Genomic DNA, 27735 nt, shown 5'->3' on the forward strand with positions numbered 1-27735 from the left:
GCCAAAATACAAAATGGAATGCATTTAATCCCTCATTTCCTCCCCATATATACTGTATAATCCTAATAACATGCCCTTGTATTTTGGCAGTTGGGATTCAGATTGTAAAATGCGCATGCTACTGTTGGTAGTCTGAACTAAGTAGGATTCTAAGGAGAGACATCACTGTTCAGAGGGAAAGTCAGCTGCATATGCTACAGGAGAATTGTAGGGAGTGTTGCTAATGTTTATCAGCCATGCCACTGTTTAGCAAGGGTTGGATCAGAGCCATGCTGCCTCCTTCTTCATGGCATTCTTCCCTGCCTGCATTGCACCTCATTTTGGCAAATATATGCTCGTATGCCTGCATTTTATATCTTCTTCGAGTAGTAAAGGCTGATTTCCTCATAAACAAGAATATGGAAGTTACTAAGTGTTACTGGTGAGCTTTCTGTTGCCTTTAAATAACCAAAGGTGACTTGTATAAATGTTATAGTATGTATTTGATTGCAGAACATTTATTAATAATTTAATAATTAATACAACTAAAGTACACTTTGGCAAAATATTTTCTTATATTACATATGGTAAATAAATATTTAGATAAGCAATTAGGGCAGTGTCAACCCAAAACTGAAAGTTCAGATCTGAATTCAAAAGCTCTTTCCACTTCCCATACTGTTGGTCACGGATGCCACCTATATACTGGAATATTATAATTGCACTGTGGGACACTGGAAGACAGGGGTCAAAGTTTCAATGTAAGGAACTGAAATCTTTACAGATTTAGGTGTCTGACTGTGGGATTTTCACAAATGCATGTACATATCAAAGAGAATGGCAGGTAATTCCTGGGGTCAACTGTGATCCCTAATATAGCACCCATTGGCCAAAGTGATTTTACACCCACTTTATAATTTATCAAGGTTTTTTGACATTACATATAGTGGTAACTTCAAGAATGCAATATAAATCAACTGTTATGTAATAGATATAAAAAATACCAAACAAATACTATGTAGTTGCATATCTAAGTTGTTATTGCTCATAGTTAATCATACAGTCAGAAATGATTCTTTGTTTTTATGTATGGTGTAAATTGCCGAGGGAAGTATCTAATTTCTTCTTTTGGGTTATAACACACTATACCACTAATCTTAGTATTAACTTATATATTAGCTTATCTTTCCCTCTAGGAAAACTGGCCAGCCTTCAATTTAGGCAACTGCACACACCTTTTAGAATGAAGATGTGGTTTTTACTCACACCTTTCTACAATTATATTGACAGCTGCCATTGGCTTGGACCTCTATTTGTCTGAGCACTATTAACCAGTGGACATAAAAAGCTGTGTTCTTAATCTGTCAATTTGTGGACCTGCAATGACATGTGTAGTGACCTTCAGTAACATACTTTTTTCCAAGAGATGAATGAAAAACCACAGACAACGCTGACTGCTGTCAATGTGACTTAGGAAGATCTTGATTCTCATGCCTACTTATAAATACCCTTGACCTGTAATGGATGTGTGTACCCAAAGCACTATGTCAAATCAATTGTGTTGTCTTTTTTTTAATAGTTATAGTGAATATTCTCAGCTTCATATCCAGATGGATAACATAGAAAGTTACATAACATAAGTAAGGAAAGATTGTTTTATGAGAACTAGGCGTGTTGGTCCTTGGTAGATCACTCGTGTCTTGTGGGAAACGTTGGTCATAAGAGATTTGGGCCAGTTAGGTAGAAAACATGTAGACCAGGATTGGTTTACTATATGCCCTACACATGATCAAGTATAAAGCAAGTTTTCCTTTATCATATACTATCCTATGTATTCTTAATTAAAATGTATAAATTAGGCTGTTAAGATAATTAAGCTAGTAAAAAAGTTGTAAAGCTTTACCTACCAACATCTGCAAGAGCACACCAGGAGTCCTTAAACCCTGGACACTCTGGTAATGAAAATAGTGACCTTACATAGGAATTGTACAATCTTCTGAATACTAAATCTACTCATTGGTTCAGCAATGTAATGGAAAACCTAAACATAAATGGTGCTCCTCGGAGGGCAGAAAGGGTAGGGCCATGAACTAATTTTAAAGTCAAAATTTACATCCCAGGATGCAGAAGGTTCAAGACTTTTAGCACCTTCTAGAAGAAATGTAGGCATCTGTATTTCATGTCTGTCATCAGCATGGGAATTTAGGATTAGACACAGATTTCAAAGGAGTGTTTTCACTTTACAAAAGCAGAAATAATGTGTTTTTTCTAACTCTCTTTTACATATATGAACATTGGTATAGCCACCCCTTAATAATAAAGTAAATAAAGGTAATAAAAAATAAGGCTATTGCAACCCCCTCCACCAGCTGCACTCCAGAATATCTGCTGTTTCATAACATATCCTAGAACGTTGGTCAACTTCTAAGATTTAGATTAATGGACCAAGTTCCTACTTCAACCTAAGACAAGGATTAAACCCCACAGCCCAATACTTTCTTGGGAATTCTCCCAAGTTTTGAACTCCTTTTTGTGCACCAGTCACTCTCAATTCATTTTTTTATCTTCTGTAATCATTGCTATATACTTACCTATAACTACATGCAAAACTATTCACGTCTATATATACACCTGAGGAAAACAATAGGCAAAACGTGTTGGGTAACAAGACATTTATACAACTCAAATGGTTTTTATGTTTTTCAGTTAAACCAGTTTAGTTATACTTTGTCTAGCCTGGCAATCCCAAACCCACATGTTATTGGGCGTTGGAAAAACAAACGTATACAAGCAATGTCACAATGTAATGTATTTACCATTTGACCAACACACAATCTTTAGCCTATAAAACACCTCTTTTTTCCTTATTTATTACCTTTATTTACTTTGCAAAAGCAATTTGAATTCTGAAGGTATTACACAGTTACTGATGAGTGGAGGCCTCTTTATTAGGAATACCTACTGATCACCTGTTTTTAGTGGGGACACAAGCAATTTTTCCTGAGGGGTAGTTGTGTTGTTCCAAATAAAGGCTGAGTTTTAGAACCCTCAAGGTTGCTTTAATCTGCACCGTATACAGCTGGCCAGCAGATTTTGGAACCTGAAAACCAACAGTGTTCAGCATCAACGAAAATATCACAAGGTTTTTCATTTGATTTAGGGTAGGTAAAAAAACTCCTAGGTGTTACACACAAGTCAGGACTGTTAAGTATTCCTGCAGGGGCCATGTGTCGATTGCCCTGTTATTTTATCATATTAACAGAATATGATATGACTGTCTTTTGTTCAGGTAACTATTGAACATTTTTCATTAATGTTTGTATTAGACATTGTATTTTATTCCTATGATATGTGATTTTTTTAATTTCTCTTGAGACCATGACCCTAATAGTGTACATCAGGATGATACATATCCTGCAACTACTGGATATACCTGTTACCTAACAAGTGCTTGGTGTTCTCTTTGCATAAGCAATGCTCCAACAGTGATAGCTTTACTCATATTTACAGTATATTACAGCGTGGACTAGATGCAAGCAAAGGAAAAGAGGTGCTTACAGCAGCAAGGACCAGCATCCATGCAAAATGGTCAGTTTTTTTTCGGTTTCTGAGTTTGTGTTAAATTGCCCATCAAAAATACTAAAAAAGAGATTAAAAGTCCTGTTCCATTTTGTCAGCGAGGAAGCAGTATCATCCAAAACAGGGGGAGGTCACATGACATTCCGCCATGAGAGGTTCTTTCCCAATTTCGACCCTATATGTGGCAGTTTTCAGCTTTATTATTGATTACAGACAATAGCTTTCATTCCTTTGATACAAAAGCTGGAAATAAAAAATGGTTTTGTGCCATCACCTGAATGCCAGTTCCCAGATGCCACTCCGTACACTGTCCATCATTAGGTATTTCTGTTAGGAGGGCAGCCTCAAGGCATCTCTCTGTTTCCGTTTTTGCAAGTCCCTCTCATTATGTGCTGTGCTCCTGAATCTCTTTCTTATTTCAATTCCCAAGGGCGTGTAAAGTGCCGCATGCAATCCCTTGGATCTTGGAAAGAGCTGGGCCTGCTCCTTCCTCCAGCAAGCCTCCAAAGTGAAAGGTTCTCTTGCAGTGAGGAGGTGTCAACGAGTGAAGGAAAGGCAGGCCGCTTCCCGATTTCCCTCAGAGCCCCAGCTCATCAGCAAACTTTAATGGAAAACTGTAAAGGAGACAAATGACAGACAATAAATCATAGCAATTACTGTGCAAAAGATAGGAATGCATGCATCTAAAAAATACACATTCGATATAGATATATATTGACTAGATACAATTATGTTTAAGCATCATTGACATTGCTGACCCATGTAGTGTAAAGCTCTGTCCTGGTGTTTGTAGGTGGTATTTGTAAAATCACTATCAGATAAAAAGTACAGGAATGTACATGTGAATTTCCATACTACTGCACTACTACATAATTTCCATCTACTGCATATCCCAACTTTCTATGAAGGGAAAAAGAGACATCATATATTACAAAATAAGAACACACCCCTACCTGAAGTAAATAGAATTAAAAAAGAAAAAGAAAGGAATCATTTTAACTTTGCTTGGCATCTCAAGTTGTAATATCCTTTGGGGAACACAGGCTTCTGAATACCATGGGTTATTCTGCTGCCTACAAAAGGATTAGATACTAGAATAGGAAAAACAGCCAGCCGTAGAGAATATATAACCTATTCTATGTCTGCATTGCTTTTGTCAGCTGGTTTCAACATTTTATTCTGGCATTACAAAAGAAAAATGCACTAAAGGTATGGAAATAGTTAAATAGTATTGCTTTATTACAATGGTCTAGACTTCAAAATAAAGGGCAATTGAACTGGAAACAGAAAGAAAAATTTGTTCAAAGCAAGGTCAGGACCTCCAAATGTTGGACAGTTCATACCTATCGTCTCTAGCAGTGTTTCCCAACCAGGGTTTCTCCGGAGATCACCAGGGGTTCCTTAAGTTATGAGCAGTTTGCCTCTCAGGTCAGTTGAAGTGACAACATTGATCTTTTTGGCTATCTGTAAGGGTGACATTCTTCCCACTGGCCACCATACTAATGTACTGTAAGCTGAGGATACAGTATTTATAGAAAGGGTTTCCAGAATGTTATTCTCTTCCTGTATCCTTATCATCTTCCTGTATCCTACACCAGCAGTCGCCAACCCGTGGTCTGCGATAAATCTTTGGTGGTCCACAACTCTGGAGGGTGCGCACCGGCCAGAGCCACGGACCATGTCTTCCATATGGATCGCAGGCTCAGGGCGGTGGGCGGGTTGTGTCTCTGAGTTCTGGAACTATGATGTCACTATGGGAGAAGTTTCTTCCCCTTTAGGGGACACACAGCTCCCCCCACATGTGTGGTCTGGAGCCAATAATTTAGTGGACCGTAGGTCTGAAAAGGCGACCACTGGCCCACACTATCAGGATCTACCTTAGAGACCATAGGACCATAATGTAAAGACCACATCTCATGTTACCCTAAAGGAATCTGAGACAAAACTCCCATTTTGTGTCTTGGTAGGACAGTCCTGGATAAAAGTGTATGTCATTGTTTCCAAATTATGTTCTCATATCTGCAACCCAACCATGTAAGTTACAACCTCGATGACATATTTCTCCACATCCATAAAGTATTGTGTCATTTGCTACTTTACTACAAAAAGTAATTTGCTAACACTTCCACAGAAAAGAATAATCCTAGAAAAATATATAGTGCTGTCAGCAAAGCATAATGCTAAAATGAACAGAGCTCAGATACAGATACTGTATAATACCTATCAGTGTTTTGATTCCTACAGCAGAAATAATGGACAGCTCATCAAAATCTAAGAACAGTGCCTGTCCATGGGCAATTATGCTAGGACTCCCAAATGGAATGGAGCACTTCCACTTTGTGTGTTGCTTGAGGTCTATTTACATAATATATTATTACATATTACATATTAATATGCTGGGCAACGACTGTGAGACATATAGAGCTTTGTGCTTCAAAACTGCAATGACCCTTTAGCAAATGCTATGTACCAAATAATTGGGAAAGATTACATTATGGGGGTAAAATAGTAAATGCATCAAGATGTTTTGCTGTGGCCTGATGACTCTCATTTCTGGTCCCTTCTTCAAACTTACACACTTTTGACTTATATATATGGTTGTATTATGGCCTTGATCGCTGTGCCTTCAGGGACACTATGATCAACCTAGGAATGAACAAAGTCACCTTTACTAAGTACTCTGTGCTTTGTTATATATTCTATCTGATTTATTGCTATCTATTTTACTGTAATGATTTACAAAATGGCTTGGAACACTGTCGGAAATATTTGCAAGTGTAAGTTGATGGTTCCTTTCAGGCATTTTCTGAAATGCACTGATGACATGAAAGATGCGATATCAGAGCTTTTCTATTATTAATGAATTAACTTTTTCCTTTAAGATGACTTTTCTATTAGAAGTGATTGATACAAGAAATATATAGTGAGGACAATCTTTTTTGCTAGATGGCATGGATCAAGAGTGGCAGTTTCAGACTGACAGGTGACCTTCATTGTTATACAGGTAATAATTTATGAAAGGCAGGAACAATCCTAATCCATTAAAAGTATTTACATAAACTGTATTGGTCAGTCCTGGGTGAAGTTTAACCACTTCTTCTATTGCATGCCATACCAATGATGGTCCCTACCAGCTCCACTCATTTACCTTTTGTAAGACCAAGAATAATAACAGTGCACAACAACGATTTTGCTAATGGGAATAACACATGTGATTTACATGATATTGAAAGTGCTGATTCCAAATCTGAACTCATAATTTGCCTATCACGTACAGATTTTAGGTTATAGGCGTGCTATAGCTGTTCAAATGGTCAGTATTTGGGTAATGTATTTTTACATGGGAACTATATAACAGTTGCAGCTATCACTATGCCTGCTGCCACCTCAGCTGAATCACGCCCCCTGGTGGCATGCATGTTCCTGCAGCCCTGGGGCAAGTCAGTGAGCTAACGTCAGAATTAGGTATATAAGGCCGGATGGACCAAGGGCTTGTCTCTAGTGCGAAACCATCTTATTGGATAGTACAGATAGGACATAGTGAGTCTGTTTTGAGCTAAAGATTAGTAGGCACAGCTGTGTTAATTTTCAATTTTTCCTACATTTGTGGCAAATATACCCTGTGTGATCAACGCAAGAACCTGAACAAGGTGAGATTTGCTTTCAAGTTTTACTTTGGATGTGAAATTGGAGATCAGGATAAAAGCTCGGCACCTCATATCTGCTGTCAGGTGTGTTACGCTGGCCTAACACAATGGTGGAATGGGAAAAGTAATAAAATGCCTTTTGCTGTGCCTATGGTTTAGCGTGAGCCAAAAGACCATCACTAGGACTGCTACTTCTGTATGAGGAAAATTGCTGGGTTTTCTAAGACTAAATCAAATCATTGTCTATCCTGATTGTGAATGTGCTCTGAAGCCAGTGTCACAGGATGCAGAGAATTCCGTGCCAGTCCCTCCTACATCTGTTGTTACTGACAGTGACATGTTGGATGAAGAACAGGACGATGATGTTGATGTTAATGAATGTTATGAACCCCAATTTGAAGAGGTTAAGGCACGTTTTAAAAGCCAATCAGATTTAGATGATCTAGTAAGGGAAATGTCTTTGTCAAAAGATAAATCCGAACTGTTAGCCACCAGATTAAAGGAGTAGAATTTGCTACAATAAGGTATGATAACTTCACATTTTCGTGATTGTCACACAAAGTTTGCAGGTTATTACAAGCTGGAAAACGACATTTTCTTCTGTACCGACGTGAGTGGTCTGATGATGGAGTTAGGATGCGAATACAAACCAGAGCAGTAGAGATTGTTCATAGACTCAGGCAAAGCAAGTTTTAAAGCTGTATTGCTGTATAAAGGTTCCTCTTGCTCATGCCGAGGGAATGAAAGAGACATATGAATCCATGGAGGTAATTTTGAAATTAATTATCTATTCAGAACACAGGTGGAATGTTTTTGAGGACCTGAAGGTGGTGGCACTCCTTCTTGGGCTTCAATTGGGATATACAAAATATTTGTGCTTTCTGCGCCTGTGCAACAGTTGTGATGACAGCAACCATTGCTAAGTAAAAGAATGGCCACACAGACCTGAATACACTATTGGCCAGTACAGCGTGAAGCATAAGTCACTCATTGATTCACAGAAAGTTTACCTTTCGCCCCTTTATGAAAAACTTAATGAAAAACTTTGTTGTTGCAATACATCGTGATGGTTCCAGATTTCAGTATCTAAAGGACAAGTTTGGAAAAGATATAACAGATGGTAAACTGAAAGCAGTCATTTTTGTTGGTCCCCAAATCCGCAGTTTGATGCGTAATGCCACATTCAGAGACAGACTCAACCCACTTGAACTTGCTGCTTGGGATTCATTTGTGCTAGTTGCACAAAACTTTCTGGGCAACCAGCAAGCTGAAAACTATGCTGAACTTGTGAACATCATGCTAACAGCATACCATCAACTTGGCTGCCAAATGTCATTTAAAATTCATTTCTTACATTCCCATCTGGACTTCTTCCCACCAAAGTTGGGTGATGAACAAGGGAGAGGCTCCACCAGGACATGAAAACAAGATATCGAGGCCGGTGCAACCCCAACATGATGGGCGACTACTGCTGGTTTCTGCAACGTTAGACAGCGACAAACGCAAAAGTGCCTGAAACACTTCTGAAGTGTACATGTGTTGAACAAGGACTCAGGTGAATTATGTGTAATTGTATATGTTGTTGCAACATAAAACTACATTTTTGTCATAGAACTATGATGCAAAAGTTAGTTCTGTATAGAGATTACATAGTAACTGCGGAACGAGAGAATGTAGCTAATTGAGTCTATATGCGTAATTTACTTAAGATCCTGATGTCCTAGGCAAAATCAGATTTGGATTCAGCGCACTTGATTTAGTATAGGACAAAGGGTTTAGACCAAGTAGCAGACAATATTTATTTTTTTGTGATGCAATAAGGAGGCTCAATCTTCTTACTAATTGCATATATACTGTCCCCAAGTCTGTGGGTGCAGTATTGTGATCTGGGGTTGAGTCACTTGCTCAGGTCTAGGTTTAGGAACATTATGTCCCCCCAAAAAAGGTCAGCTGACTATCTGAATATACTGAATCACCAGGTTTTTTCATTAATGATTTTTTTTCCCCTGATGACATGGGTGTTTTCGAAGATGACAATGCCAGGATTTATCAGGTTGTAATTGTGAAAGTGTGGATCAGGGGGCATGAGACATCATTTTCACATATGGATTGATACAGAGTCCAGAACTACTGAGAAACTTTGGGATGAGCTGGAAAAGACTTTACACAGGGGTCTGAAACTCTCGTCATCAATAGAAGATCTTGGTGAAAAGTGAATGCTTATTGAAATATTATAATTATGAATCCCCGCCGTGATCAAAGCTAAAGGTGATATAATTAAATATTAGAATGTATGACCTTTTTTTGGGCAGGCAGTGTATTTAATACAAAAACGGTCAACAGTGAGGGTGAAAATTATTTGTAATACCCATGTCTAGTGGATCTCCGATACAGGGATCTACCTAGCAGTTACCCCCAAACAATAGGAAGCAAAGTTTGATCCAGTTAACTAACTTTGCATGGATCTAGCTTTTAAGCATAGTCCTCACCTAAGTGTCATAAAGGCAGATATTTTGTTGCTTTAGATACAATTTGCACCTACTTTAATTCATAAACCACAAATGAATTCTGCATTGCATATAGGTGGCTCATACACCTTAGAAGAATTTTAGCTCACCGGTGAGACTGAGGGCACAAAGAACGATGATGAGGATCCCCAGCAAGATGGATACCACACTCAGCAGTCTGGCCAGGCGTCCTAATCTCCGAGCTCCATCCACATCACCCTGCTGTAAGCTGTTCCTTGACTAGGAAGAAACCACAAAGAGAAATTGTTACTGTAAAGCCATTTGCTCTTTTTTTATTACACAAAACAGTCCTATTTATTATTTATCACTGGGTGAGCTTCTTCTGATGAGGTAAAATTATGTTATTTATTTTATATTTTTATTATATAATTATGTGTTAATCCTAACCTAGAATATCCGTCTTTAAAATTAGATCATATTTCTCTTTTTGTCTTTTTGATAGAAAAATGTGTGCTGCTCATAACAAATAATATAGAAAAGGTCTAAAATGAAACAAATGAATGAATAATGTTTTATGTTTTAGAATATTCCGGCACAATCTGCCAGCATAGTAAATAGTTCAAATGCCTCTCATCAAATATTGTAAAGAATTTGTTCAAGTGTTTTTGAGAACAATGATTTTGCTATGGAACCCTGTTTTAAAATAATAAATTATGGTTTGTTTTATAATTAAAGCAGTAGGAAACTCTGTGGGGGAAGCAGTGGCTTCTTTGCAGAGGTCCATCCCACCAATATAGGCTATAGCTTTAAAATAGGAAAAGCTTATTGCTTTTTTAACTGCTTATTGGTAAGCTCTGATTCAGAAGAGTCCACTGCTCAAATCAATAGAGTTTTTTAAATATAATTTAATTAATAAATGAATCCAATTAACAAAACCCTCAACTTTTTATTCTCTCAGGAGTGATTTGCAATTTGATCAATTCCAAAGAATCAAGACTAAATAACTGACCACATATTTGATTTTCCATAAACAGTCAGTATTTATAATTTACAGGTCTAAAAAATATTGGAAAACCAGTCACATTAAATTTGATTTGTGTATGTCTAACTTTAAGATGGTTATATACGGGTCGTTTTTATTATTCAGTTTTTTGTTATTCTGAGATGCCCATCTATTTTTAAAACCAATCATAAATCATTTTTTATTTCTTAATTCAATCAACCTAAACCAGCAGTCGCCAACCGGTGTTTGGCGAGAAAATTTTGGTGGTCCGCGGCTCTGTCAGGAAAAAGACCCCGCTGGGGGGTGCACCAGCCAGAGCCGTGGACCATGTCTCCCATACAGATTGTAGGCTGAGAGTGGTGTTCAGATTGTGTTTCTGGACACAACCCACCCATTCTCCCATCACAGGCTCAGACCTGCGATGGGATAGTGGGCAGGTTCTGTCGGTATGAAATCACTGTGGGGGAAGTTTCTTCCCCTATGAGTGACACATGGCTCCACGTGCATTCGTGGTCCGGAGTTCATGCATTTAGTGGTCCGTAGGTTGGAAAAGGTTGGCGACCACTGACCTAAAGCAATCAACATACAGCGTAAACTGAAGGAACTTAGACCAGGCCACATAGAAAATTTCTGTTGAATAAATAGGAACACGATGGGTCTTTTCGGACTTTTCCAACAGTTTCTGTGCAAACAAAATTTGGAAGCATGTACATATAAATTTATTTATATTCATTCATAATTTATTTATTTTCATTCATTAAAAAACTGATCAAGTGAAGAAGCGGTATTTAATTTGAATTTCACTGAACTGATACTAAAGAACCATCTGTGCATTGAGTGCAGTGTCTGATAGTGTGATTGATTGATTGATTAATTGATTAATTGATTTACAAAAAATGGTAGGCATTGATAAAAAACAGGTAATCAAACTGAAAACTTGAAATCCATTCATATATGCTTAGTTTAATGACAATAGTTAGTGAGACATCTGTTTATCCTCAATTACATTGCTCCTTCATGACTCTTTGAATGCCTAGACTGAGATACAAAATGGTTTTCATACAGCATCTTCTCCCTTGCCAATTTATAAGAGCTTTTTGCTTCTTTTATATTTCATGTTATCATCCATTTACAAGGTGAACACAATGTTTTAGTCATATTTGTTTTACACAATTTACATTAAAACAAACTGTTTCTAATTTGTTCACAGTCTCTTTACTGGCAATCATAATTCATTAATTCACAATTGCAAATGTTCCAACTTTCAAGGATCCCAAACCAGCGGAGCTGTGTCACTCTGTGTTGTTACTCTTGGGTTGTTTTGCTTGTTCTACCTTTACAGCAATTAGTTTCAGAAAACAGAGGGTACATTTTGTTCTGTAGTGGGAACGAATACATTTAAAAAGTTTTTACAAACTTCAAAACATTGCTTTTTTTACCTTATTGTTCTCTATCTATTCTCTCCAGTATATTACAGAACAGAAATACAATTTACACTGTAAAGAATATGTTGATAATGTATTGAAGCAATTTATGACAAATTTAAGGACAGGTATTTTACTATCCGGTTTGTTTGTTCACAGTTTGCTACCTTGAACCATTGTAGTGAACTGGAAGATGTAACTATCTTATCAATAACCCATCATCTCCAGACTGTATGTTGGTCTGATGGCATTGTGCTCGGTAAAGAGGAAAATACAGAAACTGTATTCATTCTAGTTTTAAAAAGTGGAAGAATGCAAACAAACGGAAAACTTTGTATCATTGTGTATGTTTCCTCAACAGGTTGAATTAACTGTGCTATAATTCTTTATCTAGGGAATCATCATCAGCATATATAAGGGTTGGACTACCGTACTTAAAGTGTTTTCCTTGCCCCAAGAATTTGTTATACCACATTCCGTTATCAAAATATATTTCTCCAGGAAAACGATTTGAAAAGGTGATGATATGTTAATGGCTGTAATATGGCATTTATAGTAGCTATAGACGTGATAGGCACTAGCTTCTTACAATATTTGCTGGGTTATCAATGGCACTTTGGATGGCTCCATTAAGTGTGAAGGGACAAAAGTTACCTTGGCAATTAGGGTATTTGTAACATATTTGCTTCCAAAAGTTTCAAAACCAAGTAAATCTCATGGAAATTGTTTACTTTTTCCAAACTACAGGCAAACATTACATCTATATGAAAATATTATCTTCTAATAAATGTAATATATTTTGATGGAATTACAGTAATTTGTAAGAAAGAATTTTAAATCCCCCAACAACACTTCAATGGGATTTAAATCAGGACTTTGGCCAATCTTTAAATTTTAATTTCTTTTTTTCTTGGTATATTTGTGTGCTGTTAATCATTGTCATGTTTTGAGATCCATTTCTCCTTTAACTTCAGCTTTTAGACAGATGATACAATAGAATGATGTTTTTTTTAATATTTGGTTATCTTTTTACATCCCTTGATAATTGCATAGACATACACAACCCTTATTTCTGAATTCCTTAAGATAACCCTTGATCTTGGCATAATGACCACACACATCAATAGCAAAGAGAACCCTGGATATCTGAAATATTTGAGATATAAATAAGGCATGCTCCACCTTCATATTCCCTAAGGAGTCCCTAATCATTGGCCCCAAATTTGGAACATCCAAATCTAGTCATGGATTTGAAGTGCTAGGAAATGTGCTTATATCTACTTTCTTTTTTCATGTGAAAAATCTGCATTTTTTTAATTAATTATTAAGGATTTACATTACACAATGTCTTTTGTATGTGACACTTGTTCAGGCATATCACCTTTATTTCTGGCTACTGTTTAAGTAAAGATATAATGCTTTCTTATTTTTTCATAACTGAAGATGCAATCGTTTATCAGACTGAAATAAGTTATTGTTGTATCATTCTTATTGGATTTGGGACAGTGCATGAGAGATACTTTTATTAAAAAGCATACAATATCAGGTAGAAAAAATACATCCTGACTCATCTGCTATCATCTTCTAAATATCGCACAGAAGACAATGAGTACATCTCTGTTCCATTGTGCCCTCTTTCTGTTGTTGTTATTATGGTGGTAATTCACTCTCCATAAAAGGGTTTTTATTTGTTTTTCATAATGGAAAATGCAGAAGACTATGACCAAAGAGCTGCTAAACCAAGGGTAAGATATTGGAAACCAGAGTAAAACAAGATTTTCTAAAAACAAGAGCTATGGGTATTCCTATTGGAATGTGTTAAGTATTTTACCCAGATATGTGCAGTAATCCAGCAAGAAACCATTCCTGCACTTTCCTCTGTGCAGGAGCTCCCTGTAATAAAGACCTTTCAGTTCCACTCACTCTCTTAGTGAATGGTTACTGGTCTTGTATCCCCCTTCTAGTTTACTGAAGCCAGACTGTAGTCCCTCTAGCAGCTCGTCTCTCTTCTATGTGCAGGACAGTAACACCATCACCACTACTTTTACAAGGTAATTCCAGGTTTGCAAAGGCATTTCTTGTATTTCAATATTTTTATTAAAGTTTTCAGAACATAACAGTAACACAAAAAAACATAAACAAGAGCCAATTAAAACGAAAGTATGGTCAGTATAAATGCCAACAAACATAGAGCTTTACATGCATCACTTGTGATAAACAGAACCTGTTATGCACCGCAAAGGCATTTCTTGCACACAAAGTGGATTTATATTCTTGGTGGCTATCAAGAAATATAGGGAAATAAAAGTTTGTGCCCAAAGTTCAGTTTTGACTTTTCTTTCAGTTGCATCTCTTTTCTATACCACAGAGATTTGAGCACTGTTTTGTTCTGGGTCTTATTATGTAATTATTGTTCTCGTATGAATAATTACATTCCTGTGAATGACTCATTCACAATAAAACAATATTTAGCAGGATCAGCTTTACAATTTTAATTATTTGTGTGAACTGATTTAGACCTGGTATGCTCTGAAACCTGTATTTTCTCTACGATAGGATACGTCCTGCTGGCAGAATGGTTTATGGTATATATTTCTCTTATTATCTTAATGCCTATGTTTTCTACAATTTAGAGTGTATTTATACTAATGGAAAGCCCATCATATCTCCGGTGCCCCCACGTCACTATCTCAAGTCCTGGCACCTTCTTCTCTTCCATCCATATTGTACAGTACCCAATATATTACCATTCATCAGGGAGTTACATAGTAGGAAGCACTGCCACCCCAACAACAGCACCAATGCCAATGTGAATGCTCACTGTTATGTTATTAGGCAACTCTTAGGCTCTTAGTTTTTCAATTGATACTCAAAAGGTATTCCTGCATCTGTCACTTTAGGCAGAATTAAACCCTGCAATAATCACTTGTCATTGTTCCTTCATATGGCACCACCATCCTCTTCTTTCTCCTCTTCCTGATGACCATTGATTGATGACTTCCTTGACTGATCTGTCCAGAATGGCGTAAATTCATTCATTTCCAGCACAGGAAAGGAAACCAGGATTGCTGGGTATCCTGGCAACCAAAGCTGATGAAATGTATGCGCATCTCAGCTTTTTTGCCAAATACCCAGAGCGGTCAGGCAGGTGTTCGGCTTTATTTCGGAAGGGACATCACCTGCCCCTTTGTGCAATGATGATCTCCCTGATCATAGAAACCTAAAAGTGGTCCACGTTCAGGTCGATCCACTTCTGTGGCTCTGGCGCTAAAGCCCACAAATATACACTTCTGGGAACATTTTAATATATTTTCTAGTTTAAATTTGTCCATATTCACTCCACGTATCTTCATTTCTAGAATTATTAAATTGGCATGACAATGAGCAATAGAGATTAATCTGCCATAAATGCACTGTACTGGTACAGGTAAACATTGGTAAATCCAGATATACATTAGAAATAGGAGGATTCACCTAATCAAAGTAATAGAATGAACATCCCACTGTAGTTGAAAATCTAGACCATAGTCAGTAATCTAAGTGAACATTCACTTGGCTAAAGAGTCTCTATGTTCTAAGGTTCTCTAAATTAGCTAAGAGATAAGATATTCCACTATGTTCACAAAAAGGAAGAAAATATGTTAGAAATAAGAGGCTTCTCAGCTGAATAATACTTTTATTAGGTCACTCTTGTAAATGGAATATGCCAGGAACAACTACTTGTGCATTTCTCCACTGGCTTCAGGACTTCAAAGTAAGCTCCAAATTTTCTAAAGTAATAAGTTACCCTCTGGATTCTTAAATTTCACCCTCGGGTTGTCCATGTTGGTGTACAGCTGAGATCACATATAGGGATAAGCGAAAATGCCTCCTGCATTCTCGTCAAAATTTCCTGGAACTTCTGATGGCTCCCCGAAATTTGGGCGAACCGATTTCGCAAACCCATCCGAAGTTCCAGGAAATCAGTACAGGAGGAATTCCAGGGCTCCATTCATTCATGCAGCCATGGGAATCCTTCTGTTTGCGATCCCCGGGCACTAGAGGTTAATTACCCAGGTGCTTGTGCCTCATCAGGATTTTCTTTTCCTCAGCCAGTCAGAGAGCACTAGAGGTTTTGAATGGGGAGACTTGTCCCCATTTAACCTCTAGTGCCGGGGGTCGCACACTGAGCTGATCAATAAATGCAGCCATGGCTGCATTCTTTGTTCAGCACAGGCCACAATTTTTTTTTTTTTCAAAAAAATTGTATCTCGTCTGAAGAATTTACACAGGCCATTCTCGCCTACAATTTCGGTAAGCGAAAACGGTTGAATTCGTTGCTAGATCGAGTTTTAAAAACCCACTCGCTCATCCCTAGTCACATAGTGTTATTAATTTTCTTTTGCTTTATATGTTGTTTTTCCCTGATAACATTATGTAAATCTTTACAATAAGGACAATTCTACTGTTGTTTATATAACCAAACATCCTTTTTTCTCCGTCAAGCTGTACCTTTGATACTATAAATCTTTGCATAGCAAAAATCTATACATTCTTGGTCAACAGTTGAACCAGGGTGGGGGCAACAATTGCTCTTGCTCAGAGGACATTTGTTGACTATATCCACCAGTGGTCATCCCACTGTCCTCACTTTGTTCTGGTGTTCCTACGTTTGGCTATCTGCCTAACATTTCTGTTTTTAGTAATTCTTCACCTTTGGTCATATTTCCCAGCGAAACTAAAATATAGGTAATCTGTCAGTGCACTGAATACCAATGCTAACAGATAAAACGGTTGCCCGTCACTAAGACTGTAAGTAAGAAGTAATAAACAATTGTATAATTGCTGATGTTTCCACTGAGATGTGCCAAAGCTCTCTGGCATTACCTTTCACATCCATCCTTTTAAACATGTTCAGCAAGATGTTTAGGTCACAATGAAACATCCGGCTGTCCTCCTACATCTATAGTCACCTTTATATTCACCCAAATAGAAACACAAAATTGCATTAGGCTTTTTTATATTTGCGATGGGAAACTACATGGTTAGCCTCTCCCTGGTGCATTACAAACTGCTGCCCAGGAGCAGCAAACTGTACCACAGGTCAATACATTTTCAGGCACTGGCTTTGCGTTTGTAGTAGCCGGGCGGTTCTTCATCCAGGGGAGGAAAACAATGGCCATGTGCCCAGAAGCGATTTATTGCTTCCAGGAACTGCACCATGATCCACTGCAATACAACCACATGTAAATTGGTGCACAAAGTGGTTCCAATCCAACACGGTAAACCCTTTGGTACCCAATTACCTTTGCAGCTTAGTCTAGCTTGGATAAGGGACGCAGATGGTTGCACTGTAACACAATTGTGTGCCTCAGTATGGTTATATGCTAACCATTGCGAAGGAGCCCAAAATATGTTAGAAGCCCTCACAAATCCTTTTACTGTATAATGTTTTTGGAGCCACTGGATGCTTTGGGTATACAATCTTAAAATGGGATCTAAACAATTATTATTCTTTCTCATGAACAATAACACATTTAATAAAGAATTTTTCTGTTTTTTAGTTGCTTTCATTTTTAAGCCCAAGTAGCACAATTAAAGATTTCCTTTGCAGATGTAATATATCAAATCAGATCGCTAGTTGTCCATGGGATATAGAGTTTAAAGTAAACCAAGCGGATTACAGATTTGTATTATAACACCCTATATAATGCCTTGTAAACTGATATACAAATAAATATAATAATAATCTCAGTATTCATCTATGCTTAGTGATAAACATTTAATCTTGGATCCATTGATATGGGCCACTTCCACGAAACGATATTGACATTTTCTTGGCCACAGACAAATTCACAGTTAGTTGTATAAGACACAAATGAAATGACTTGTAAATCTTGAAGTATTATTGCCAGTTGGTTGTAGACACAGGGAAATTGTGCCAGCAGACAGCAGGACTTTTCTGCTGCATTCATTTGCAAAAAGGGTAATCTGGCTTCACCAGCCAAATTAACTCCTTGAATCCCTTCAAAGAAGTTTTTAACTTTTAGTTTACCAATATAAAATGCTGTGAATATTCAAATTAAATATCAGCAGCATGTCCTGAAAGAAATACCTAGGCCTGGTAGAACCTGGATGGAATAGAAGATGGTTGTCACCCCATGACAGCTCCTACCCCTGGCAGGATTACTAAATATTATTTTATTGAAGGTTACATATTTACAAGTGTAAAAACTTTTAACATTAAACTGAAATAAACAGAACTCCAGCCAAAAGAAAAATGAATAAATCATTAAAAGATAAAATAGCAGTTTATTGCAATGTTTACTTGAAATTTGGAGCTTTCCCCTGCAATACAGGATGTCCTTGGTCTGATGTCCAGCTTCATTCAGCCTACTTGTATTGAGCCCAAACTGCCCTTGATCATCCCCAGCCTGTGACTGGGCAGTAAAAGCGGAATTAACACAGTAATGGGCTTATCTCTCTGTCATTCTGTCCTTCGTTACTATCAATATGCTCTTTGTCAGCACATGCAGTGATTGGATCCTTCTGCTGCTCCTTCTTCTCCCACTCCAGTCCTGCTGTACTGGTTTTACAGGAGACTATTACCAGGCCAAAGTGAGACACTTACACTTTTTCCAATATAGGATGAATTTAATGGTACATAAATAATTGCAGAACTGAATTAATGTGTTTTTAATGCTACACAGAGGCCACCTTTTGTGCTGAGTTGGGAAGCTTCTATGTATTGTATTTTCTATTTGTGATGCATGACTGGCATTCCCAAACACACTCACTGCAAGCTTACTGCTGTCTACTAGCTATGTATAAAAGAAGCAGCAGATTAAGATGTGCCTTGGATAAGTTTATTCTGATTGATTATATATTAGGCAGCCAGAAAGGAACTTGTGTGTGTGAGCAGATGTCTGGAATCTCCATAGATTCCTTGATTCACTTGTTTTACTAGTTATCCAGGACTATTCTATTCATTGAAGCTATAATTACATATTTTATAGTTCATGCACTACGGGCATCTATTATAATAAAGGCATAATACATGTATGGAAATAAAAACAATAAAGTTACCAATAAAAAGAGTTGGAGTCTGGGTACACACAAATATGGTAAATCCCATTTCTGAATTATCCAGCAATTATCGATAGGTTGTATTCAATATAGATGAAATAGAATTGCCACATCACGGCTTGTTACACAAGTGTCTTGGTGCCAACAAAGAGGGCATAAAAAGTAGAATATTGGATGAAGGAGAACTATTGCAGAAGATGGCACCTTCAGTGACAAGGGAAGCTAGAGAAAGTTCAGACATACACATTATGCCAAGTGTTCATCCAGTTACATCCTAAAGTTACAGTCCTCTCCTAGATTGTAAGCTCTTCAGGTCAGGGTCTTCTCCTCCTCCTGTGTCATTGTCTGTATTTGTATGTCATTTGCAGCCCCTATTTAATGTACAGGGCTGCGTAATATGTTTATTAATAATAATAATCTGTAACCAAAGGTGCTATTGCCCCTCAGGTGGGTACGGCCAGAATGGAACACCAACCCACATCTTATGTCTTTGAAGAACTCCAATGGCAAGATTTCACCAGCCCTAACAGAGCTGCCAGTCTCTCCAAATATTTTCTCTGAAATCCATAGGAAGATATGACGTTATTTGGTATTGTAATGAGTGCAGTAATGGGATCAAACCGTCAATTCTAGTGGAGGTATCTTATCACAGGAGTCCCCGGGAGACTTAACATAAGATTAAATTGCAGAAATAATGCTAAACTAACTTTGGCTCATAAAGGAAATATACCAAGAGGTAACAATTAGTTTTGTTCATTCCTAAATAAATAGTGTTCATCTTAAGATAGTAAAGTGGCATCTATAATGTTTGTTTATTTCACAAATGTGCTACGGTCTTTTTTTATTAGGGAATTACTTAATCCAGAACACAGGCATGTCTTTTTAAAAGCTGATATCTGGGCTCCCCCTCCTCCACCCCAACCCACCACTCACCACCTGCTCACTAATAGTTGGCATTACCAAAAAATATATATTTTTTATTTACCTAAATGCTTTACTCCCAAATTGCCTTCTTCCGTTTACAGTAAATGTGGTCTTTGCCTGGATGGCATTACCTGTAAGGCCATGACACATTCTATTAGTTGTTCAGCGAAGAAGTCCTCCTTAAAACCAGAAGAGTCTGCAGAAGTGAAGGGACCATTGGGGACTGTCTGGCAAATTAGATTAAAGGTTTACCATGCCCCAAAATGGCACCAATGATGGACCTGGACAGCAAACTTAGATGAGTATATTTGATAAGTAAAAAAAGTGCAGGATGGGTTAATGTTTGGCCTGACCCTAAATAATTCCATGTTGTACACAAGTTAAACAACATGATGGGAATCCAGCTAATACTGTCAATGATTTTACATCACAACATGAGCCGGTCCCGTGTCTGCGGGCAGTTTTGCTTGCTGCGGATAATAAGGACAAGCTGTAAATAGGAAATATCTTGTTGCCATTATAACATATTGCCCTCCTAATTGGGACTTTTGGCAGTCTGTGGTCGGGGTTGTTTCTTAAGTCATCATGCCCTTGAGCTGGCCCTGCAACCAGAGTACATACGTATGTCTGTTTTGATAATACATTTAGGCTGAACTCCAGACAGATATATAAAAACACAGATTATAGCAGTTATGTATTTTAATGCAAGCAGTGTAAGTATCTAAATTTGACTTTATATGGCTATCTATCTGCAATTCCTGTACAACAAAGCCCATACTAAGAGAGGGAGAAGCAACAAAAGGAAACAATTAGTTGTGCTAAAGTGCTCATGTGCTTAAAAGGAGCAAGTTGATAGGAGACATCTGCTACTTTTCCTTTCAGTGTCCAGTCACAGATTGGAGGAAGACAAATATTTGAAAGTGGCACCAAACTATAGCCAAGAAAATTCCAGGGTTGTGGTGTGTGGCACAGTGAAAATATCAGAAAAAGAACATAAATGTAAATCATTTAGCAGGTAAAACCGCAAAACAAAAAAAAATTGTGGAAATAAATTGAATAGCACAGAATATTTTATGATTGTTAGGCAGCCCATATGGGATAGGTAACAATGCATATAGCAGTGCTGTGTATAGTGCATAGCACTCAATGGACTCTTGTGAACCCGATGTCTATCAATGATTGTCGGTTTTGTCTCTATGTGTGCCCATCCATCTTGGTCAGTATCCATTCACGTCTATGAGCTGACATATGTCATTCTGTGTAAATTTGGGTTTTAGAGTATGATACTGAATTGTTTACCCTTGTAATACCCACCCTGTAATCCACAAGACCTTTATAAATGACCCCATCTTGTGTTGTACATTCACATGCCCACTGAACTCCTCGGTTATAATTTACAGAACATTATACCGCATATACAAATCTGTAAATGCACCGCCTAATGCCTTGCTTGTTGTCAGACACTAAAATCAGCATTCCAAATAACTAAGGCAATAAAATCAATCACAGGACAGGCCACTTAGAGAGGGTTTTAGTAAAACCACAGACTTCAGATGAGAGGAATAATAAATTTAAATTACTTTCTTGCTTGACAAAACAGATGCCAGAACCCGCTAGTGAAAAGGCAAAGCAGAGCAAAGAGTCAAGGCAATTGCTCCTCTTATACTTATGCTAAAAAACAATAAATAATAAAATATGTGAACAAATACATGCTCATGAAATTATTTGCATTTATATACATATATAAAAAATAAAAATGTATATAAAAAAATATAGATTGCATTGCCTCAAGCTGTGAGTAAAAATGTATTTTGTCTTAGGATGCTAGGATATAGGATACCTATGTATATAAATAATACGTTGTACTTTCCCCTTACAATGTGGAGTCAGTTTGGGAGGGTGTTGGGTATGGTGTGCAGGTTATTTCAGGGTAGCCATGCTGGGCGCTGGGAATTGTGCAAGAAATATTGAAGGCCAGGTTAAATGCCTCGTACAGTTGGACAGTGATTTGCCTACTTGGATTTTAAGTAAGACTCCCCTACTAGGTGAACTTATAGTGCAATGCAAAGACTCAGGACTTGGCAAAAGCAGTCTGCAAATGAAATTCCTGCCAGGCCTACCACACCAGATTGGTATGTCTGATCAGTATCTGTGATTCATTCCTGAGACAAGGCAACCCATCACTTCAAAATGAGCTATCAGCAAGTGTCAGCCAGAGTTGCCCAATATCCTGGAAACCTAGTCAATACATAGGCATGATATGCAGTTATTAATTACTGTAAATGAAATTGCACAGATAAATGTTAAAAAAAACAACAACAAAGCAGAGGATGATTTCAGCAATAATATGTGATTAAACAAGAATCTTTGGTCTTTCCACGACCTTCGGCAGTAATCTAATTAAAGACTACATTCTGTGCCAACTTAATGATGGTGTGATTTGTCGACGCCTGGTCAGCCCATTGCAGCTCTTTTAGTGCTTTCATGGTTTTGCGCAGAACTATTATCCCAGCTACACTAGGTGTGCTAATTAGTACCATTGTTTGCTTAATTATTTATAACTTCTTTTCACAATGAGTCAATGATCAAGTGAAGTGCTTCAGAAAAATCAAATATGAGTTTATGGGAAACAGGACCATGGACAGCTCCTCCTGAGCCTCCCATATCATCTCATGCTGCATCTTATGTTATTCTTGTCTATGTATCTATCTTCATTATCAAGACAGGCTGGGGGCGAGGAATAGGCAAAAGTTACCACAATAGTTACTATTCTGGTTAGTAATCCTTCATGTTTCACTTTTCTTTAGGAATGCAACTCTAATACCCCTAGAAAATGTCCTGTTTACCCAACACATGGCCACATTTTAATATTTTTAGTGATTATTTTATTCCTGCCTATAAAGCAGAGCTTGATTTTCACAGAGATAAAATAAACAACATTCTTAGACCCATCACATCTCTTAAAAAAAAATAAATGAAGCTCTTGTGATGTGATCATTCATGATAATATTCAATGAGACGTCACCTTTTTATATCAGCACTCACTTTTCATATCACTGAGCGTAAATGATGGAATCTTCGACAGATTTAAATGTTATGTGTGACAATAAAGTAGTTAATGTTTTACAAACAAGATACAAGTATCTTTCATGAACTTTAAAGTTGTAGGGGCATCAAATATTGGGGAAAGGCTTTTGAAGGATATATAGAGACGATCATATAAAGTTATAGAAGTTGCTGGCTTGTGTTTAGCTATACCATCCTGTCATATCTGAAGTCTGTTCCCACATCCCAAACTGCTTGGAGTTTGTATATTCTGCCCAGATTTTTGTTAGTGTTCTATAGATTTGCTAACTTTCACCCAAATCTCCAGATTTTCTGTATGTGATTGTATGATTCTAGCAGACCGTAAGCTTCTTGGGAGCAGTACTATTAGTATTATAGTAGTATTGTTTGCACTACAATACTATAGTAGTATTGTTTGCACTATACAAAGTAATGTGTCTTAGGTCAATCTAATACAAAATGGGAAATAAATACAAATTCTCTACACTATAGATGCTGCATGACTGCTTCGATAAAGACGCCAACGTTTCTTGTAGTTAGTCATATAATGGTCTTTGTATAGCTGATCTAAGATTTCTTTAGTAAAAAAATGAAGTAAAACCTTTTACATTGTTCGGGTCTCTTTCTAAGGCTGTGGGAATGGTATGCAGCAAGCTGGGCAAAATTTTGAGATGAAGCACAGAGGGTATAAATCCTCACTGACCTCCAAATTGTCTTGGCCCCTAAGCAGACACAGCTGGCACCAGTCTTAGGCTAGGTACACACTTGCAATGCTTCTTGTCCGATAATTGTCTCAGGACCGATATCGGATGAGAATCTGGCATGTGTACATCGCCCGTCATCCATCGTCCGATCGACTGTCCTAGCGGATCAACAGACAATGGACGTCGAACGATCGTAATGAAAGCAAAGGGGGGGGAGCGCACAGCGGGGTGCCGCTCCGTCGTTCTCCCTCTTTCCTCTGCATACAGCAGAACGCTGCTGTATGTACAACACTCCTCATGCATCGTGCAGTTCTTAGTCGTTGGAAAGGATCGTGAAAGATCCTTTCCAACAACAATTATTGCACATGTGTGTACCCAGCTTTAGACATAAATGTTAAATGGCTGTGAAAATCTAACTCAGACGACCAATCCTTTGCCCAGGATTGGTCAATCTTGGAAGTCTGCTCACATTTGATGGTGCCTATGATCACTAGAACAGGTGTCAATATCTATTGTAATATCTATAGGCACCATTACAAATACCTAAATAATCGTTTCTTTGGGCAGACAGTTAACAGTATAACAAAGCTATACAAAATTAAATCAGCTGACTTAGCAGGAATACACTTCTGTCTCCAAAATGATTACTGAATAAGATGTATAGTGTTCTGCAAAAGTATGGTAACCTATAGCAAGCAATCAGATATTAACTTTTATTGATCTGATGATAGTAAATTAAAATCAATTTGTTGCTATGGGGTTTGACACTGCGCACTCCCTTACTAAAAAAAACTCATATATATATTATTTATATATCAATATGAATTAATCAATATGACCGATCATATATATCAGTTATTAATTAATTATTATGATCAATTATATATATATATATATTATATATATGATATATTATTATGACCAAATTTTTCTTCAAATGGTTGAAAAATCAACCATGTCTAAAGCAAAGTTATCTACAACTTTCTGTTTTGCTGGCCCTTCAGACTTATTTTTTTAAGTGAACAGCATGGTATGTGCATTGTGACTGTTGATATGTATACCTTGTCATAATTATATCTAATTATCATTATTGAGGATGGAAAATGGAGTGACTACAATGACCCCTGTCACACAATTACTGCAGCCGCTGTCAACACGTACATGATAATATTTTTTTTACAGTTCATCTGTATGAAAAGGTATCTTTTTTTTTCCATGCCACAGCAGCAGAAGTGAATGGATGTGAAAATGCAACCCAACCAAGTCTACTTCTCTGATGTAAATCCCAGAGCTCTAATTATTGATCCACATCTATCTGGCAATCAATAGCAGTGTTTTATGAGGGCATTAAAGGCCCTTTCCACCCTCCAGGCACCGGACTGGACCTCTGTGCAGCTTAAACAATCACATCCATGTGACCTCCCAATAGATTGCATGGAATTCCATTATTTTTTATAGGATTCCCATTTACATAACATGGGCAGCCTTCCTAGCTCTTGGCTATCAAATTAAAAATTAATAATTATTCATCTTCAGGATTGCTTTACTTGGTGTAATATTTAAATGTTATCATTATATGGAATTCCCAGGGCTACACAAAATATTACATTAGTTTAGTTTTGGAGTATTTTGTAATTTGCCTCTGATAAAGACAGTATATATACCACCAATATGTACATACGTCCTATTAAACCAAGCAATGCAAAGTGCAATGATAATGAAAATGTGCAGTGTACAACAACCAATCAGTTTTCATCTTTCAATAAATACCACCTTGTCTCATTAACAGTCAGCAATCTATAACTGTTCGGGTAAATAATAAATTACACAAATGCAGTTTTTAAAAGGCTTTCTCTTTCAAAACAATTAAAATTGTGTATTGGATAGAAAAGAATAACTCCAAGCTGTTATTTTGGGACAGATTAATTTACATACCTGGTATAATTATAATAAATACATGCACGCCAAGTTGAGAATTGGACATTCAGATAGGAATAGGTTCATCTAACAACTACATACATTTCCCTGTGCAGAATTCAATGCTGTCCAGCTGACAAACAATGATGTTGTCTTCACCTGCTGTATACCCCAGGGTGTAATATAGACAACCAATATTGTCATCACTAGACAAAGCCAGCTGAAAGTGAAATTATTGGAAAAGATGAGGGCTGCTGACAATGTGCGAACCTATTACAGTCTGTTAATAGAAGTTGTGTGAGTGTAGTATGGGTTAAATTATTTATTGTGAAAAGCTGCTAACAATGGCACATAAATCTCCACATGCTTGTCACACATCATCCCTCCCTGTTTCCTGCTCTGATTAATACAACAGACTCAATCTTTAAATGCTGAGATGGTCAAAAGTATATTGGATGCGGGAAGCATCAGGGAGGAGTCTGAGCCTTGCCATATTCCATTAACAGAAGCAGCATTTGTAATTTGCTACATTGAGCAGCACATGCTCCCAAGCAAAGCTAAAGGGGCACGATGCCAAACCCAGCCTTTACCAGGAAGGCATAGCGCTATAATATATGGGAATGCAAAAAGATGGAGAGAACGCTCTCTCCTAAAATACAATACCATACATCAAAAAATTACATTCTTAATTAAAAAGTAGAAATTAATTAGGATATGCAAAGTGCACTAACTCATTACAACCAATCAGATTTCATGTTGCATCATTTTAGAACTGTCAGATCAGTGGAAGAACATCACCAAGGGGGTCACAGAACAGTGATCCCCCCTTTTTATATAAGTCTAATATTTAGGCAAATTTATAAAATATTTTGCATGCATGGTACATAGTAAAGAGAATTTAAATTATCATTATTTTGCTGGGTGTGGTTTGTGTTGAATTTGGCATGTTTTCTGCTGCTTAGGGATATAAGGTTAGACAAACGGAGATGAAAACACCTGTGTGCTTAAGCTTTGATGGAAGCAGCCATTCCCTGACCCAAGTACTGCATACTTGTTCCAGGGCAGGAATTCACCAAATGGGTTTAAGTTCCTTGCCTAAGAACTCGCATGCAGGACATGGGTTGGGGAGTGCCTGCTTCCATCAGAGGCTAATCATAGAGGTGTTAATAATATATATATATATATATATTATGGCAAATACAGCTCTTTCAAATATAGCATTTGAAAGAGCTGTATTTGTCATTTTATAAAACCTCTGTGTTGTTTCTTCTGTAGATTGGAGTGCATTCACCTAAATGAAATGTAATTCCCATCTGGGACATTACTCACCATGATGGAGAAGATCAGGGCCACTATGTTGACCGGCCAAACTGGGCAGAAGCAGGAGAAAATGGCCAGCACCAAATAGTCAGTGGGCCTGCCTGGGTCCTGGGCGGTGGTGGTGGCTGTAGAAGATGCCCTGGCAAGGCTACCCCTGCTTGGGGAGAGGGGGGCTGACTCCAGCTGTCCTGCAGACACTGACTTGTAGGGCAGGCTGTGCCCATTCTGGTCTAGGTCTCCTATGGACTTCTCACTGGACATGGTGACTGAGAAAGACTTCTTCATGCCATTCTCTTCTTTAGCTTCAGTGGCAGAGGTGAGGAGTTTCTCAGTCTCATGTGCCTCCGCAGGGAGAGGGTTTCCTGATCCCCCCAGCGCCTTCTCATATTGGGCATCTGTGTTTATGGCCATGACGGTGCTAGACTCTCGTCACAACTGCCTATTGCAGTATAATATTCAAGAATAAAAAAAAGTGATAAACTTCTCTCTTACAGCTGCTAAAATTCCATGTAGCCAGTTAGAGAAGTAGCTCTTAGCAGTGTGAAGATCTTTCTCAGAGAGGAGATGCTGATTACTAGCAGTGGAGCTGAGTGGAGAGTTGGGTGGTGGAGGATCCTGTGTAAGGCTCTGTTTGCTAGA

General features: G+C 37.7%; 1 protein-coding gene across 1 annotated transcript; it reads right to left on the minus strand.

Moving 5' to 3' along the window:
- Positions 1–27735, minus strand: TRARG1 (trafficking regulator of GLUT4 (SLC2A4) 1). Its single transcript, XM_072430864.1, has 3 exons — positions 27106–27735; positions 9823–9952; positions 1–4172 (listed from the first exon to the last, which is right to left on the minus strand). The coding sequence occupies exons 1-3, from the start codon at positions 27505–27507 to the stop codon at positions 4162–4164; spliced, it is 543 nt and encodes a 180-aa protein (XP_072286965.1). The 5' UTR covers positions 27508–27735; the 3' UTR covers positions 1–4161.

Source organism: Pyxicephalus adspersus, chromosome 1 (assembly GCF_032062135.1).
Source record: "Pyxicephalus adspersus chromosome 1, UCB_Pads_2.0, whole genome shotgun sequence".
NCBI lineage: Eukaryota > Metazoa > Chordata > Amphibia > Anura > Pyxicephalidae > Pyxicephalus > Pyxicephalus adspersus.